This window comes from Dendropsophus ebraccatus, chromosome 6, assembly GCF_027789765.1.
Source record: "Dendropsophus ebraccatus isolate aDenEbr1 chromosome 6, aDenEbr1.pat, whole genome shotgun sequence".
In the NCBI taxonomy this organism is placed as follows: domain Eukaryota; kingdom Metazoa; phylum Chordata; class Amphibia; order Anura; family Hylidae; genus Dendropsophus; species Dendropsophus ebraccatus.
The window spans coordinates 34,399,428-34,416,638 of NC_091459.1; the positions used below are offsets into that span (position 1 = coordinate 34,399,428).

At 38.9% G+C, this 17,211-nt stretch overlaps 1 protein-coding gene across 1 annotated transcript in view; it reads left to right on the forward strand.

Moving 5' to 3' along the window:
* The window catches only part of GRIK2 (glutamate ionotropic receptor kainate type subunit 2), a 521,506-nt gene that overhangs the window by 215,762 nt on the left and 288,533 nt on the right, over nucleotides 1-17,211 (forward strand). Inside the window, exons 2-3 of the mRNA XM_069973610.1 lie at nucleotides 863-1,030; nucleotides 11,866-12,123. Coding sequence (XP_069829711.1) covers nucleotides 863-1,030; nucleotides 11,866-12,123 — 426 coding nt within the window. The remainder of the gene's footprint in view (nucleotides 1-862; nucleotides 1,031-11,865; nucleotides 12,124-17,211) is intronic.

The window sequence follows — 17,211 nt, forward strand, 5'->3', positions numbered from 1 at the left end:
AAGGCAAGGCAACGTATGTTTTCCTACAAAGTATGGCCATTGTTGCCGATTGCAACAATGGCTGTACTTTTACGAAAACATACTTTGTGTGAACATAACCTAATACTGTGAAGATACATACTGTAATATAACCTCCATTTACAGAACGCTATAGTACACCAAAGCCACTAAGTATTTTCTCACAAAGACAACTCCTCTCCATATGACTTATGGAGGATATTTTCATCAAAAGACCCCACTATGTTATATAGAGCAGTGGACCACTAACAAAGAACAGTTTTTGTTTTTACAAAAGCTGGCCTGTCCATTTGTTACAGAGTTGTCCATTTATCTGACATGCCAGCCTGTAATTCTACATTTCTCATGTGGCTGATTGCCAAGCCAGCTTCAATTTAAAAGATGTTATCATAGTAAACAAAGATTGTAGTGTCAAAATGTTTTGTTTCTTGTTACTAAGAAGTGTATTTTTTGGGAGAATAGAAGACACAGTAATTGTGGGATCCATCTTTAATATTCTACTATTGAAGACGTACTGGCTTTAAATGAGAAAATATATTATAAAGTAGTATATATTTTCTTATAGTATATATATATATACGTATATATATATATATTATATATATATAGTATATCCTGCCATGTAAGGAGCATACTAAAGCCCGACCGTTCGGCTATATCCAACTTCTTCAGCCATTATTATTCAAATGCCGAATGATCGGGCTTCAGCATGCTCAAGTTGCACTAATCTCTAAACTTAAAGTTGAGATTTTTTTTTTAAACTGAAATTCAATATCTTAATTATTGAGGTTCTTGTAGAAATGTATAATCATATTTATAAATAAATGTTTCTTTTTATCTTCAGGGGGAATTTTTGAATATGTGGAATCTGGGCCCTTTGGAGCAGAAGAGCTAGCCTTCAGATTTGCAGTGAACACAATTAACAGAAACAGGACATTACTTCCAAACACTACTTTAACATATGATACTCAAAGAATAAACCTCTATGACAGCTTTGAAGCATCTAGAAAAGGTAATGTTCTCGTTTCCTACGTTAAAAGTTTAAATATAAAAATACTGATACTATAAATTGTGAAATGAACTTAGAAAGAACAAATCACCAATTATTCTTAAAAATATGTTTAGCATAAATTGGATTTAAACAAAAGTTCATTTTCTGATAATAAATTCCCTTTAAGTTCTGGTTAAGCATATCATCATATATTACCAGCTTTTTTATTGTTTGGTGAGTAATCAAACTGGCTTTGTAGAATAAAGTTCAGTTTTGTATATAGGTAGGTATAAAAGGTTTCTATATGAAAGTTTCTAAAAAAGCTAGAGTAATCAAAAATGATCTTCCTCCATAATTTCTTAATAAGGCTATGTTCACACTGGGTAAGAGACCGGCCGTTCCGTGACCCCGGCCTGGTGATGAAACGGCCGGTCTCTGGCCAGATCATCTAGGCCGATACTTAAGTACCGGCCGGATGATCTTTCCGGCCGCAGAGCTCTGATGCGGGCGCATCAGTGCGCGCCCGCATCAGAGCTCCCCATAGCCCACAGTGAAGCAAGCGGCCGGACAGTTTTTTCCGGCGCCGCACGGGATCCCGGCCGGAGCGTATACGATGTGTATACGCTCTGGCCGGGATCCCATTGAAAATAAGACTATGTTCCACCCCGCAAAACTATGCCCGTAGTTCTGCGGCGAGAACTACGGCCGTAGTTTTACATAGTGTGAACATAGCCTAAGGCTGTATTCACATGTTCTGTTCTGTGTTCTGGAATGCCTGTAACGGACTTCTCCCTCCGCCTGGGCAGCATCTGTGATAAGATGCTGGGAGCGGGGGAACTGTATTCATATGCCCCATGCTGTAATGTCATTTCAGCGCAGTGCACATCTGTACAGTTCCCCCGCTCCCAGCATCTTATCACAGATGCTGCCCGGGCGGGGGAAGAAGTCTGTTACAGGCATTCCACGTCCATGTTCCATGCGGAACATGGAACGTGTGAATGCAGCCTAATGGAAGCATATCATAGTGAAAAGTATACTGGAATTTTAGCTGTACAATAAAAAATGATGTTTGGTTAAAAGTATTTTAAAAAACAACAAAAAAAAAACGGATGTAATGTGAGGATAGTGGGAAGAGAAAACTTCTCTAGAATACAGTGGACTTTTAACTATAAATATGCTATATTCTGCCTTTGCTGGAGAGTTGTCTGGATAGGAAGGTTCATTTTTATATTCCTTCAGATGCAGGTAAAAATAAAATAAAAAAAGTCACCTATCTTGATCCACCACTATTGTCCTTTTGATGGTACCTAGTGCCCTCTGGTATTCTCTTCTTTTGAGTTCATGTGACTTTTCATTATTCCTGAAAATTCCAGCTCAGCACAGTGCTTGACTGAACTGGCATTTCCTTCAGGAGCAAAACATCCCAAGAACCAAGAGGAAGCGGACAGCTTGTACAGAATCAGATCAGATGGTAGTAATAGGTGCAAAGGATTTCCAGCCACGCTGTATAGTTCAAAAATTTTATTGAAGCTTAACATAAAACCACAAATAAAGAATGCTCATGCATTTCAATCGTACGCAATCTTAATCATAGTCTATTTTGGGGGATTCTATGTGAAGTTTTAATAAGGTTTTTGGACTATACCGAGTTGCTGGAAATCCTTTGCATCTACTACTGATGTGAACTCACACTGTCCTTGCACTGGGAGGAGTGTATTCAGGGCAGGTGCGTTTCCAGCTGGCTGAGTACATTACTTAGATGGTAGCAATGGTGTATAGGGACAGTGGAGGGCAGTGCATTCTTTTTTTTTTTTTTTTTTTGCACTGTTTGATTTAAACTGCTAGACTGGTATTTATTTAAGTTTAGTATTTTATGGTTACAGATCTGTTTTAATTATTAGTCTCAAGGCTATGTTCTGTCATTGGAGCATTGTTTCAGTAATGACACAAAAGTATTTGTTTACAACATTATGTTTCTGTAAAGCGAAAATCGTTTTCTTTTAAATAAACAGGTTTCAGAAAGATATATAGATTTGTAATTTACTTCTATTCAAATAACTCAAGTCTTTCCATACTTAACAGCTGCTGTATTTGTATGTTCTGCAGGAAGTGTCTTACATGGTCTTCCAGTCTTACATGGTGCTCTTTGCTACCATCTCTGTCCGAGACAGGAACTGCAGCAAATTCCCATAGAAAACCTTTCCTGCTCTGGACAGTTCCCTTCTTTGGACAGAGGTGGCATCAGAGAGCACTGTGTCAGACTGAAAAAGAAAACACCATTTCCTGCAGAGCATACAGCAGGTGATATTTATGCAAAGACTTATTTGCAAATTACAAATCTATATAACTTTCTGACACCAGTTGATTAGAAAGAAATATATTTTTGTTGGACAACACCTTTAAAGCCACTATTGCCGCTGACTGGCAAAGTTTAGCAATCTTTACAATATTTACAAAAGCAAAGTGTCATGAATGTGCCTGGGATGAACTCCGTGCACCCCTCAGCTCGTGCTGCGCAGCTGAGATGGCGCTGATATTCAGTGTTTTGTATGTCTTGTGCAGTAACCTGAACCCTGTCTGAACACTGGCCTATTTCTATCATGATGTTCAGCCCCACCCATCTGCTGTGTGCTCTGGCTATTTAGGAGTTAACTGCTGCCAGTTCTGATCTGCAGGTGATTCTGTTTGGAACCAGGAGCCTTGTCCAATAGGGGCTGGGAGTTTCTCCTTATTCCCTATAAGTGTTTGGCTGAGGCTCATTCTGGTGCCGGTTATTGAGCTTGTCTCTGCCTGGTTCTGGTTTTCTTGCTCTGTTTATGCTGATCCCTTTGCCTGTGTTTCTGACCATTCCTGCTAGCTGCCTGCCCCTGACCATACTGCCTGTTTATTGACCTTGCTTTTGGATTGTGATTTTGTACTGTGCTGCCCGATTGTTGTGACCCGGACTGTCGACTATTCTTTATTGTGTTTTGTCTGTCTGTCTTGTCTTTGTGTCCCACCAAGCCAGTACAGGGACCGCTGCCCAGTTGCTGCCCTAGGGTTTAGCCTAGGGGGGCAAGTAGGTAGAGTCAGTGGGCGGGGCTGAGCTTAGGGTGCACTGTCTGTGTCTGCCATTTTGTCTCTCTTAGTGACTAGTCCTGACACAAAGACCACAAGATTGTTAGGAAAGCAGAGAGGCGAAACATATACTGATTGAGAGAAAAAATAGAGAGGGCCAAAGATAGATAGAATAGGCATAGGAGAGCAAAGGGTGCACAGAAGAAAAACGTGCACTACAGATATATAAGTACTGTACTGTCACCCTTGTGAGAGTGTATATGACATAGGTGTTATCCTGAGGCACAAATATACCTTGTGCATTTGTGTAGAATAAAACTCTAGAAAAAGGGCTCTACAGATATTCCAAGTACAATAGTTGGCTCCTTGTAAGAGTTTATATGTCATATGTGTTATCCTAAGACACAAATATACCTTGTGCATGTGTGTAGAATAAAACTCTAAAAAAAAGTGCTCTACAGATACTGATACAGATACAGATACTCCAATGACTACTGCTGCTCCTTCACTGCATTTGTGACCTTTTTCCTGCATAGACCCTGTAATGGTGAATTTCCTGCATAGAGTATGTAATGGTGAATATTGAAGTCTAAAAAAAAATTGACTTTGAGATATTGAAAAGATGATGTTACTGACATGTAGAGCCCTAAATTCAACCAAATACACTACCCCCGTATGATATAGATGCTTTAAACTATGAAATCCGAAGGAATCCGAAATTCGGTCGAACTGAACTTTTTAAAAATATCCGGAAGTCCGGTCGGAACAAACTTTTGAAAAGTTCACTCATCTCTAATTACAATACAAATTAAACAGACCCATCATGGCTCACAAATCTGCATGATGGATCCGATTTGTACTTAAAGCAAACTAATAGTTGGTCTAAACTTAGTAGACAGTCTGAGTAGTCTTCAGATGCAACAGATTTGTCAAGCAGTCTGCAGTACACTGGCAAATCTGGTGCATTTGAAGTCTGTCTACTTTAAGTCTGCACATCACGTTTTACTATATCTGGGCAACTGAATCTACTTTTTATGATATAAGGATCCTCAAATCCTACGTGGATTGTAGCAGTATGTTGTAAACGAATAACACCATGCTGTACCGTATAGTTGTATGGATGGTAAATAGGCAACATTACCACAACATAATCTTTGATAACTTTATGGAATGACACATACAGAATACATAGTATATCAAGTGTGCAAGTAGATTGCTCTGTATTCTGCATGCATGACATGGTTTAGTACATGGATAAAAGAAAGCAATCCTATTGCATATCCATATGAGGTGAAAAACATAGAAGCCTTTAAAAAGTCTGCAAAAGAATTACTTTTTACACACATCCCAACTACTGGAAAACAATAAGTAGCTAGAGAATTGATTAGTTGTTTTGGTGTAGTTCAGCTGTTTGTTCATTAATACTTACCTGTCTGTGCTTTTCCTGTGTCCTCCTCTCTGGAGTGACAGCCCGCTCAGCAACTGAGACAGGACAGTGGCCATGGCCAATGATAGAATGAGCAGGCTGTCACTCTTTTCTGGACAGTGTTAGCCCTCATTGCCAATCACTGGCCATGAAGCTTTTCCATCCCAGTTAGTAAATGACTGAGAGGGCTGGAGGTGACTGAAGACACTGGAAACACAGAGGAGGACACCAGATGAGAGTGGACAAGTGAGCATATAATTTTTTTTTTTTTTTTTTTTACAAATTGTTTTAAACAATGCTTGCAAAAATTTGCTTTGTTAAGGAAGTACATTTTTGCAAACTACATCCCTACAAATGGCATTGGGTCATTGTAGTTTTTTATTTAATAAACCTTTGAGAATTCAAGTTATTCTAAAAGTTTCCTTCCAGACCTGTAAATTATCTCAATTCCGACACAGTAATATTCAAAGATATATTCAAATTAAATGTATTTAAAATCTCATTTTACATTTAAATAAAAAAAAATATGGAATATTGTGTCAACTGCTAGCTTTTCTTTCTGCCAGACTTTAAAAAAAATCTTAATGATGCATATGTAAATTGTGTTATAGTAACTAATCAAAATTCTGGTTTTATTTTATATGTGATGCTGGTCATGAACCATACAAATTACTTGATGATTGATTCAAACAAACAATGTTAGTTAATAGCCCTTCTTGTTTTCAAATAGTAAAATTACATTATGAACATATTTTTCAGCTAGCATAGTCATACCTACATATCAAAGGCTGGTCTTTAGAGTGACAGTGCTGGATCTCTCCTGGAGTGCAGAGAAATGGCATTGTTATTTAATGAATGCCTGTTACTAAGCTGTAGAAATGGTACAGCTGGACATTATTATATTATATATATGCAATGTGGAGTTCAGAGTCATAAATGCCTCTTTTTTCTAACAAAAATGTTTAGGGAAAACTACTGTCCCCTGACTATGGCCACTGTGTGGGGCACAACTCCTGAAATGCAGGGCTTTAACTTCAGTGGCGTAAAAGTAGCTATGCTTTCTAGCAATTCTATGAAAAACACATGTAACCGGAATATGAACATATATTCCTAAAGGTACAGCTCTCAAGAACTGCATGTGTTAGGGAGGCAAATAAAGAGCCACAACCTTTCCAGCAATGCAATGCATATTCAGCCATGTACAATCATATAATACTCATTAAACCTACAACGACCTCCTCAAAACCTTGTAGAGTTCTTATGCAATCCGACACTCTTATGCAACCCCAAACCCTCTTCCCCTAATCCCCCCGTGCCCCTGTCCCCACACCACCCATCCCTGGGCTAGCAATAAGCAAAAGAGAACATAATGCAAAAAAAACAAACCAAAAAAAACTTTACTTACTTTCCAAAGTTATACAAACTATGAAGTAAAGAGAACATTCCTACCAAAGTTTCCAAATATTCAAGAATCTGCCCAAACCATTTTTCCTCTTTGAGAACCATACTCTTTCATACTGGCATGTCTGCCCGGCCGAATGCGCCTATTCGGCGGTAGTCGGTGTCTTGGGGGAGAACCAATTTTTAAGAGTCACTAAGCGCGCATGAAACAAACATTTACTGATTAAAACTTCATTATGTTCCAAATTGGTGGAATCCCCCAGGACAGAGACCTCCCCACGATATGGAATGTCCTTCTGAGTTTTCTGACTCATAACTTCCCATACCTCCCTCCAGTATTTCTATATTTTCCTGCAAGCCCATATCAAGTGTGCCATGTAGGTGTCAGGACAGTTTAGGGCACACAAGGAAACACTCACAAAGACAAGTGAAGCCCTGACACTGTCCCACTCCCGCTGTCCCTACCTACTTGCCACTAGACCACCCTAAATGATGGCGGACAACTAGGTGACATTCCCTGCACTGCAATAGGGTGACATGTGAAACAAGACAAGGACTATAACAGAGACAGACAAAACACAATGGTGGATAGTCGGGCAAAAATGGGTCAGAACCAGGAGAATCACAATATAGATCAGAATCACAGAGCCAAAGAACAGTCAGAAGCAAGCCGAGGTCAGGTAAAACAGGAGTTCAGAATACACAGGAATCGCAAGCTTGAAACAGGTACAGCAAGTGTAATCCTATAGCAGGCATCAGGCCTAGGAAATGACTGAGCTTTATCTGAAACCAGGTCCCGGTCTCAAAGACGATTGAAGCAAACAAACGAGAGATTGGACAGGAGGACCTGGCTGTCAGTCATTATCCAAGGCAAGGTGTTAACTGTATACCAGCTGGAAGAAATCTTCCCAAACAATAAGCAGGGCGTTAACCTGAATCAATAGAAATCCCACAGCAGAATAAAACTGCACTAATAAAATGATGCAAGTAAATAACTAGTGTGCACGTAAATTTTGCCGCCATGATCGTAGTCGGTGACCAGAGCTTGAGAACGTTGTTTTACCAGGTACAATCCTGACAGTAGGCCTCCATTTCTCCATATCTGGGGCATTCTGATGATTCTCGAACCCCCAATCGATGAAGCTGTTTTGAGGAATAGTAACTGTACTGCTAAATTCTAAACTGTGTTAGCCTATAGGACTCACTAAGAGAAGCTCTATCAATGTTTGTCCCTATATTCTGCCAGTTTACCTCCGATAGGGGACTAAAAACCTTTTTCCACTTCACCCATGCCCCATTCCCTCTAGTGATAGTGTTAACAATACTCCTATATAAAAGGGACACGCCATTTCTGGCTTTACCCAGCCCCCTCAAAACTTGAATTAATCTGTGATTCTCACACTGAAAAACCTCCTTTTCAACCATGATATGAAACTCCCCGCAACAATAACATCCTTAACTTTAGTGATACCCTTATGTATTTAAATAAATACCCGCATGTGTTTAAATAAACTTCTTAAGGGTACAAACCCACACACCGTATACACAGCAGATACGCAACAAATACGCAGCAAATACGCAGCAGATTTGTTGGTACAGATTTGATGCTGTGTTCAGTTATTTAGATATAATCTGCTGCGTTTTTGCTGCGTATTTGCTGCGTGTTTGCTGCGTATTTGCTGCGTATCGCAGCAGTAAATAAGCTGCTTATACGGCGTGTGGGTTTATACCCTAAGGCTGTGTTCACACAAATTAAAAATTAGAGAAAAGACGTCCACTTTTGCAAAAGAAAATAATGTTAATTTTTGCAGCGATTTACTGACTGCAATGGCAATGCATTGAAATCAAAGAAAAGACGGACGTCCAATGCACACAATGTATTGAATAACGGATGTTTTTTTAGACTCAAAATGATGGATGTCATTTTTAACAGAGCTGAAAAAAATGTGTGAACATAGCCTTATGGCGATTTAACTGACTGCAGTGCAATGCAACTGACAGACATTTTCTGGGCGGAAAAATAATGATCATGACAATCATTTTTGGACATCTTTTACAAACAGTGGATGTTATTTTTTACTTATTCACACACAGTTTTTCTTTTTTTCACCATCCTGTCTCCATTTTTACTATAAAATTAAATGGACTTTTACTATTAAATTCAATTAAAGCCACACCCAAAGGCCAATTAGTCTATCTGAAGTAGAATAATGTTCCAACAGCTGTTATTGCAGCGGGCGGCTGATCCTCAAAATAACATAATTTTGGACTCACAATGACCAACGTTATTTTAAAAATGATAAACTGACAATAAAAAATAAAAAGCCTTACAATAGAGGTATGACAACCATTTTAGCCTAATAGCCTTTTTTTTCTCAAAGCAAGCCAAAACTAAATCTAATACACTGTCCTTGCAAACTAAATAAGCAATTATTGATTTGGAAAGTAATTGTTCCAATTTTAGCCAACAGATGGATCCATGTCTGTATAATATGATGGCCCAAAGCCAGTCCAACAGCCGGTAAAGGCAACAAAAAAGTGCTATATAGTGTTAATACATTAGTGCAAAATATAACTTTGAGGCTATGTTTCCACTTTATAGAAAAATATCGGGGAAGGCGGCCATCTTGGATCACGATCATTATAAGCTGTCGTCTAGTTAACTAGGCAGCTGCCTTCCCCAAATATTATTACTAAAAGGGACCACAGCCTCACACGGCATAAATATAATTTTAAAAAGTCCAATATGACAGATTTAAAAACTAACTTTAACTAACAATCTTTCCACTCTTGCTGAACAAAGCTTATCCATTCCTACCTATTGTCAAGCAGCCTTGAAAGGGTAAAATCAGTTTGCTTCCTCTACAGGATCGGTGTTAGGTTTTGCCATGTTGCCTCAACTGTGTGGTCCATAACTAAGATCCCAGTGGTGCGGCCAGTCTAATATTTTCAAGTTGATACAGTGCATGTATTATGTATAAGAATTTCATTTTACAGTATGTATATTTTAACGCAAAACCTCCTACTCTTGTCCTAAATTAGTTCCAGTTATGTTCCCTTAGCTGTCTCTAACCTAAGAAGGCTATTAACTAATATTTAGATTGGCAGGAAGAACTTACAATCTATTCATTATATATATATGTATGTGTGTGTATATACAAAATTTCAAACAATATTCATACATTAAAAGTACATTTGATATTAAATTGATATTTATCTTTTTTTTCTCAGATATTTGTTATAACTTGAGGTTGAAAGTCACTCAATTAAACTGCGAAGGTCATATTAGAACCTTATAGTTTCTTTTCTGCAAGTGAAAAAAAAAAAAAATCCTTTCACAATCATCTTTATGCTATAAATTTGACAAGCTTTCCTATTCACGATCATTTCCATTAGTAAGAGGGAGCAGAGATCAGCACAATAAAAGTACGTAAATGCCTATTAGACATACATATGCACTCCTAGGGTTCAGCACAGAGCAAACCTTAATGGATTTTTAAACACTTAAAGTGTATTGGCTAGTGGCAGCAAACAGCTTCTTGACAAAGGCAAAAACTATACAAATCAAGGCTAATCTATATTCGACTGCATTGAAGTATTTATTTATGTCCATTCTAGATATACATCCGCATGCACCAATGCAAATTAAATCTATAGAAGAGCATCACATTTGTAATAACTTATAGAAAGAGAGAGAGAGAGAGATATGCTAAAGGTGGAAGATATGGAGAAGATTAAGTATTTTTTTTATTTTTGTAAGGCCATGTTCACACTCAGCTATTCCGTGACCCAGTGTCAGAAAAGATCATCCCGGCCAATACTGCAGTACCGGCCAGTTGATCTTTACCGTTGCTGAATTTAGATGCGGCGCCGCTAGTGTATACACTCTGTCCGGGATTCCCTCAGTAGCAGCACCACGTATGTAACGTAGTAATTGCGGCTGTGATCAACAACAATCACGATCACTACGGTACTTACTGTTGTAGGTACTTACTTGCTGTAGACTAAAAACAATATAGTCCTTCTTCCCTCACTTCCTCTCATCCTTCCTTCCTTGCACATCACAATTATTTTCATGTGACTCTTGGGTTAGCTACTGAGTTTTTCAGGCTTAGTAGGCTATCATGAAGACACCCAGTTTCATGTGCCCTTATCTGGCAAATACATCATACTTGGGTGTGCAAATTGATTAGGAAGCTGCTAAAAAAAGAGGGCCCTCACTCTAGTTTACCTGGCCTATACATGTATTCTATGATTGTTCATTCATTTGAATTGTTGGCATATTAAAAAAGTAAAAACAAAACACTTTCTTGGGAGGCGCAACAATGTGAAAAGTTTATGGCTGGCCACACCCTCTCTAGTATGATTGCTAAGGATATCAAAAACAGGACCTACAACAATCGGTTGTTCTATGCCCAAGCTTTCATATAAAAAGGGGTTGTATTAATAAGAAAAAGATTTCATGGGTATGTTCACCCAAGGCAAATTTGTTGCAGATTTTATGCAGGGGAAAATCCTCAGTTTTAAATCTGCCATAAAAAAATATGTACTGTACTATCTACAGCTGTGGATATTTTTGCATTTCTGCTACAAAGTTTCTGGTATGGAGAATCCTCCGCATATCTATCCTGTGAGAACATACTATAACTAGAGATGAGCGAACCTGGAGCATGCTCGAGTCCATCCGAACCCGAACTTTTGGCATTTGATTAGCAGTGGCCTTTGAAGTTGGATAAAGCCCTAAGGCTATTTGGAAAACATGGATATAGTCATTGGCTGTATCCATTTTTTCCCGACAACCTTAGAGCTTTATCCAAGTTCAGCAGCCCCAGCTAATCAAATGCTAAACCAAATGGATCGACTCGAACCCGGTTTGCTCATCTCTAACTATAACAGTTAAATGACATTTCTGCTTCATATATACATTTTTTATACTGAACAATTTTCCATTTTGTCTTTTTTTTTTTTTTAGCTTGCGAACAATTGTCTCTGGGAGTGGCAGCTATATTCGGACCATCACACAGTTCCTCGGCAAATGCAGTCCAGTCTATATGTAATGCCCTTGGAGTCCCACACATCCAAACTCGCTGGAAACATCAAGTTTCGGATAACAAGGATTCATTCTATGTTAGCCTGTACCCAGACTTTTCTTCACTGAGTCGAGCCATTCTTGATTTGGTGCAGTTTTTCAAGTGGAAAACAGTCACGATCGCCTATGATGACAGTACGGGTAAGAGGAACTTCTAACGGAGCATCTTAAAGATTTCAATGCAAGGGATAAATAGATTTCACTACAAGAGATAGATTTAACAAGCTAGTCTTTAAACATTTTCTTTTAAACAAGTCTCATTTTAAAGATCTAAAACAGTCTGAAGAAACTATTGATTTAGTAAGATCACTCTTTTGACCTTCTGTCTGCGTAAACAACATAGCATTTTCCTCTCTGACCTTCCTAAATGTTAATCGAACCCAATCCGTGCCAGTGGGACTCAAGACACCATTCTTTTTAACATGCTGTCTCTTTTTATTAAAAAGTGTCCTGAAGTTTTTAGATAACAGGGATAATTTCTTTATTTTATAAGATTATGGTGACTGTCGGTTGCTAATACTATGCTTTTCCATGATTATACTGTTGGGTCTGGAATATAGCATTTCTTTTATATAGGTGTCAACGCTCCCATGCTTAGCATTGGTTTGAAGTCAATTGTTTTCATGTAATAGCTGTCTTGGTTAATCTGTTTAATAGCATTACAGTTTCATCATAATATTGGAGCTGTAGAAGTGTCCCAGTGAGGCTTATTGTATAAATGACCACCCTTGTGCTAAATAATTGACACACAAATGATATTACTGCGGTCGGGAATAATGACACGGGAAGAATGTTCATAATTACACTAACACTACATGTTGGTTTAATTATTCTGCAAGAGGAAGAATGGAACTTGGCAGAAATTGATTGATTGATTTTCTCCATTAATAAAAAGGGTAGGTGGCAATGTGCAAAGTACAATGTATAAGCACTAACTGTAAGTTTACTACATGTAATAAATGAATTGTGAGATCCACCACACAAGGGGACATTTATTAAGTTTGGAGTTTTTTGTACCCGGCTTAAAAAATGTCCCTGCAGCGCTAAGGCTCCCTGGATTTACTGTATGTGGAGGCGTAACATAAATCCGGTGCACACATAGTGAAACCTACACCAGCTCTGGGTTCTTTACACCAGCTGAGTTCTTTAACATTTTTCCCCGCCCCTCTGGTGTGTTTGGCGTAGAGGAAATGTGGAAATTTATTCACACAAGCTTGTGAATGGCTGCTGCACACCTTAATAAATCTCCCCCACAGTCTTGTATTATGCACCTTTTCTCCACAAAAATGGCTTCCCATTTTTTCTCCAAATACAGTTGTTTTTCATTCTTTAGATCATAGGGGTACTAGTGGTCAGACCGCCTTAATCAGGTACTTATTTCCCATGCAGTGGAAAGGGGATACATTTTAAGGCTATGGTCACACGTAGTATGAGACTGGCCGTTCCATCCCGGCCGGTAAGAAAAGATCATTCAGGCAGGTACTGCTGTAGCGGCCGGATGATCTTTAGCGCCGCTGAGTTCGGATGCTGGCGCATCAGTGTGCACCTGCATCAGAACTCACCACAGCACACAACGAAGCGTGCGGCCAGAGCCGCCTGCTCCATTGTGTAAATTGACAGGGCTTTCTGCGGCCGCTATTCAGTGAATGAAATGTCAGTTTTCAACGGCACCGCCAGGGATCCCGGCCAGAGTGTATACTATGTGTATACACTCTGGCCGGGATTCCCTCAGCCTGCAGCACTACGTAAGTACCGCAGAAATCACGGCCGTTGTAACAACGGCTGGGATTTCTGCAGAACTTATGTAGTGTGAACATAGCCTAAAGGTTGAAATACCGTTTTGACAATCTATATTCTTTATCTGCCCTGATCGCAACAGCTCCACCTCTATGTCAATAGACTTTTAAGTGTTGTTTAATAGAAGTCCGCCTTTCTAGAGCCATAGTTCCCCCTATGGCTAAGAAAACAAAAAAAGTAGCAAATGAGAGTGTGACCATCACAACTACCTATTTAAATTTACACATCTTCAGGCTAAGTTCACACTATGCAAAAATAATGTGCGTTCATAATTACAGCCATTATTGTGCAAATAATGTCTGCTATTTTTGTGATATATTAACCATTGACCACCTGAACAGAATATTAACAATTCTATTGAGGTAGTAAATAAAAAGAAAAAATCCTATACTTACAGTACCTTCCTCGTTTCCCTGCTGCTACTAGTAACACAGAGCTCTGATTTCTGCGGTACAGCAAACCTAGGATCAAGGTCAGCATTGGGACCTACCCACCTAAGCCACTGATTAGCTGAATGGGCAAATGTTTGTGCCAGCCCTGATCCTGGAAGTGCAGGGACCAGAGCTCTGCACTACTCATGGTGGTGGTGGAGCTTTCCTGCATAAAATAATCGCTTTAATATTACTTTTTGGTATATTCTTTAATCACTTTTTATTTAATTTTTGTGTGTGTGGGGGTAGGGGGGGGGAGTGACCAAAATGGGCAATTCTGCCCTTTAAAAAAAAAAATAAAAAAAAAAATAAAATATATATATATATATATATATATATATATATATATATATATATATATATATATATATATGTATATATATATGTAAATTTATTTTTAAAGCGTTCATGGTGCTGGATAAATGCTTATGCTTTCTCTAGCCTTATGAAAATCAGTTTATCTCATTTGGAATATTATAAATTCATATTTTTATAAAAAAAAAACACTTTTTTAAAGAACAGACACAGGCACATTCTTAAAATACCTTCAGACAAGCATTGCTGTACAAACCACAGCTGTTTTATTCTTTGTCTTTATTCTTATCGTACAGCAGTTTAGATTTTTAATGGATTAGCTGAAAAGAAGGTGGTTTGTGTTTTCAAAGTGACATCTATGCCCTTTATCTGCACACTCCTCTTTTCACAGGAAGCAGGAAACTACACTACTATTTGTGCATTTACTTATACAAAGCTTCTTTTTTGGAGTTTTATTAACTATGTTCATAGTTTAGAGAAACATGATTCCTCTGGGAATCCAATCCTCATGAATTCATAGCTCATTCTTAGGCATATAAAATGAACAGAAAAAAATATAAAAATTATATATATATATATATATATATATATATATATATATATATATATATATATATATATATATGATACCATTGTCTTCATGCTGAAGAGTGACTTACTTGTTGCTTTTGGCTACTAATTTCAATTCTGCAACAGGGCCCCAGGTTTTCCATGTGCCTTTTATAATATGTTTGTCTTCTTATATGACAAAAATGTCTTAGGGCCAGGTACCAGGCATCCAGTGAAACTGCTACCTTTGCACATCCTATAGTTATGCATGTGGGGATCAAGGATAAGCGAACCGGCCATGGTTCGGGTTCGTATGAACCTGAACTCTCGGCTTCTGATTCCCGCTGTCTGCCCGCTCTGTGGAGAGGGTGGATACAGCCTGAGGACCGCCTAGAAAACTGGGATACAGCCTATGGCTATGGCTGTATTCCAGTTTTCCAGGCGGTCCTCAGGCTGTATCCCCCCTCTATACGGAGCAAGCAGACAGAGGGAATCAGAGGCCGAGAGTTGAGGTTCATACGAACCCGAACCTTTGGCCGGTTCGCTCATCTCTAGTGGGGATATGGTTGTTTATCTAGTTCATGCCAATTTCTAGTAGTTTTTTGGCTTTGACCAAGGTTTTACACAGGGCTTGTTTTTCATGCCTGCCATATTTATGTCTTCTATACCTATCTGTGTTTTAATTAAGAATATGTTGCACAGTATAAGGCTATGTTCACACAACGTAAATTTTCTATTAATGATGGCCTTTGTTGCTGATTTGCAACAACGGCCTTGATTAATAGAAAATTTATGTTGCACTGCAGTTAATGGAATCCCAGCCGGAGTGTATACACATAGTATATGCTCCGGACGGCTTTCCTAGCGGCCGCACGAAAAACTGACATGTCAGGTTTTTTTGCCCACTATTCATTGAATAGCGGCACAACACTGACAGCTCACACAATGGAAAGTGTGTCTCCAGCTGCACTTTCCATTGTGTGCTATGGTAAATTGGGATGTGGGCCTACACAGATGAGCTCACATCCCAATTCATAACTACAAAAATATGTGGTATGTATCAGTCTAAAACATAACGTTTAATACTATTATTAAAATATACGGACTTACAACAAAGAATAAATCAGAAAACTCTGCCTCAACACAATCAATAGCCACAGTTCATCGATATTGCAGAGTGGGGACAGAGGACAGTAACACTTACGGTTATGATGTTATTCAAGGTCAGCCGACCCCAAGCTCAGTGATGGTCTGGGAAACAAAAAATCCCACAGTGAGTCACATTGATTACTGTACCTCAAAAATTAAAAGGACCTTGATAACTGGGAAAATGCCCTAGTCAGCCCTAGATATAGTCTAGGCTCTCCCTAGCCTGTCCCTGTCCCAAGACACAAGGCCATTGAAAAAATCCTAAGGGGTCTCACACAGACGGGAATCACAACACCATGTTGTAATCTGATGTGATCCTATCCAGACCCCATTTTTAAACCTCTACGGTAACTAGTATGTTACTATAGTATGATAATCATGTGTATTTTATATATCGGTAATTAATGTTAAGGAGGTGGAGCATACTATATGGACTGCTATAAGTAGTAGACTCCTTCACTCAGTCTGGTGCTGCCTTCCATCCATGGTGCCAGGTCCCGCTGTGGGTTCTCATCTATCGGTATCCTTTACCCCAGGGACGTATTTATCATTTTATATTGACCTCCTGATGAACTCCTAGAGACTTTTACTGCTTAGGAGGGAAACGCGTAGAGGTTTAAAAATGGGGTCTGGATAGGATCACATCAGATTACAACATGGTGTTGTGATTCCCGTCTGTGTGAGACCCCTTAGGATTTTTTCAATGGCCTTGTGTCTTGGGACAGGGACAGGCTAGGGAGAGCCTGGACTATATCTAGGGCTGACTAGGGCATTTTCCCAGTTATCAAGGTCCTTTTAATTTTTGAGGTACAGTAATCAATGTGACTCACTGTGGGATTTTTTGTTTCCCAGACCATCACTGAGCTTGGGGTCGGCTGACCTTGAATAACATCATAACCGTAAGTGTTACTGTCCTCTGTCCCCACTCTGCAATATCGATGAACTGTGGCTATTGATTGTGTTGAGGCAGAGTTTTCTGATTTATTCT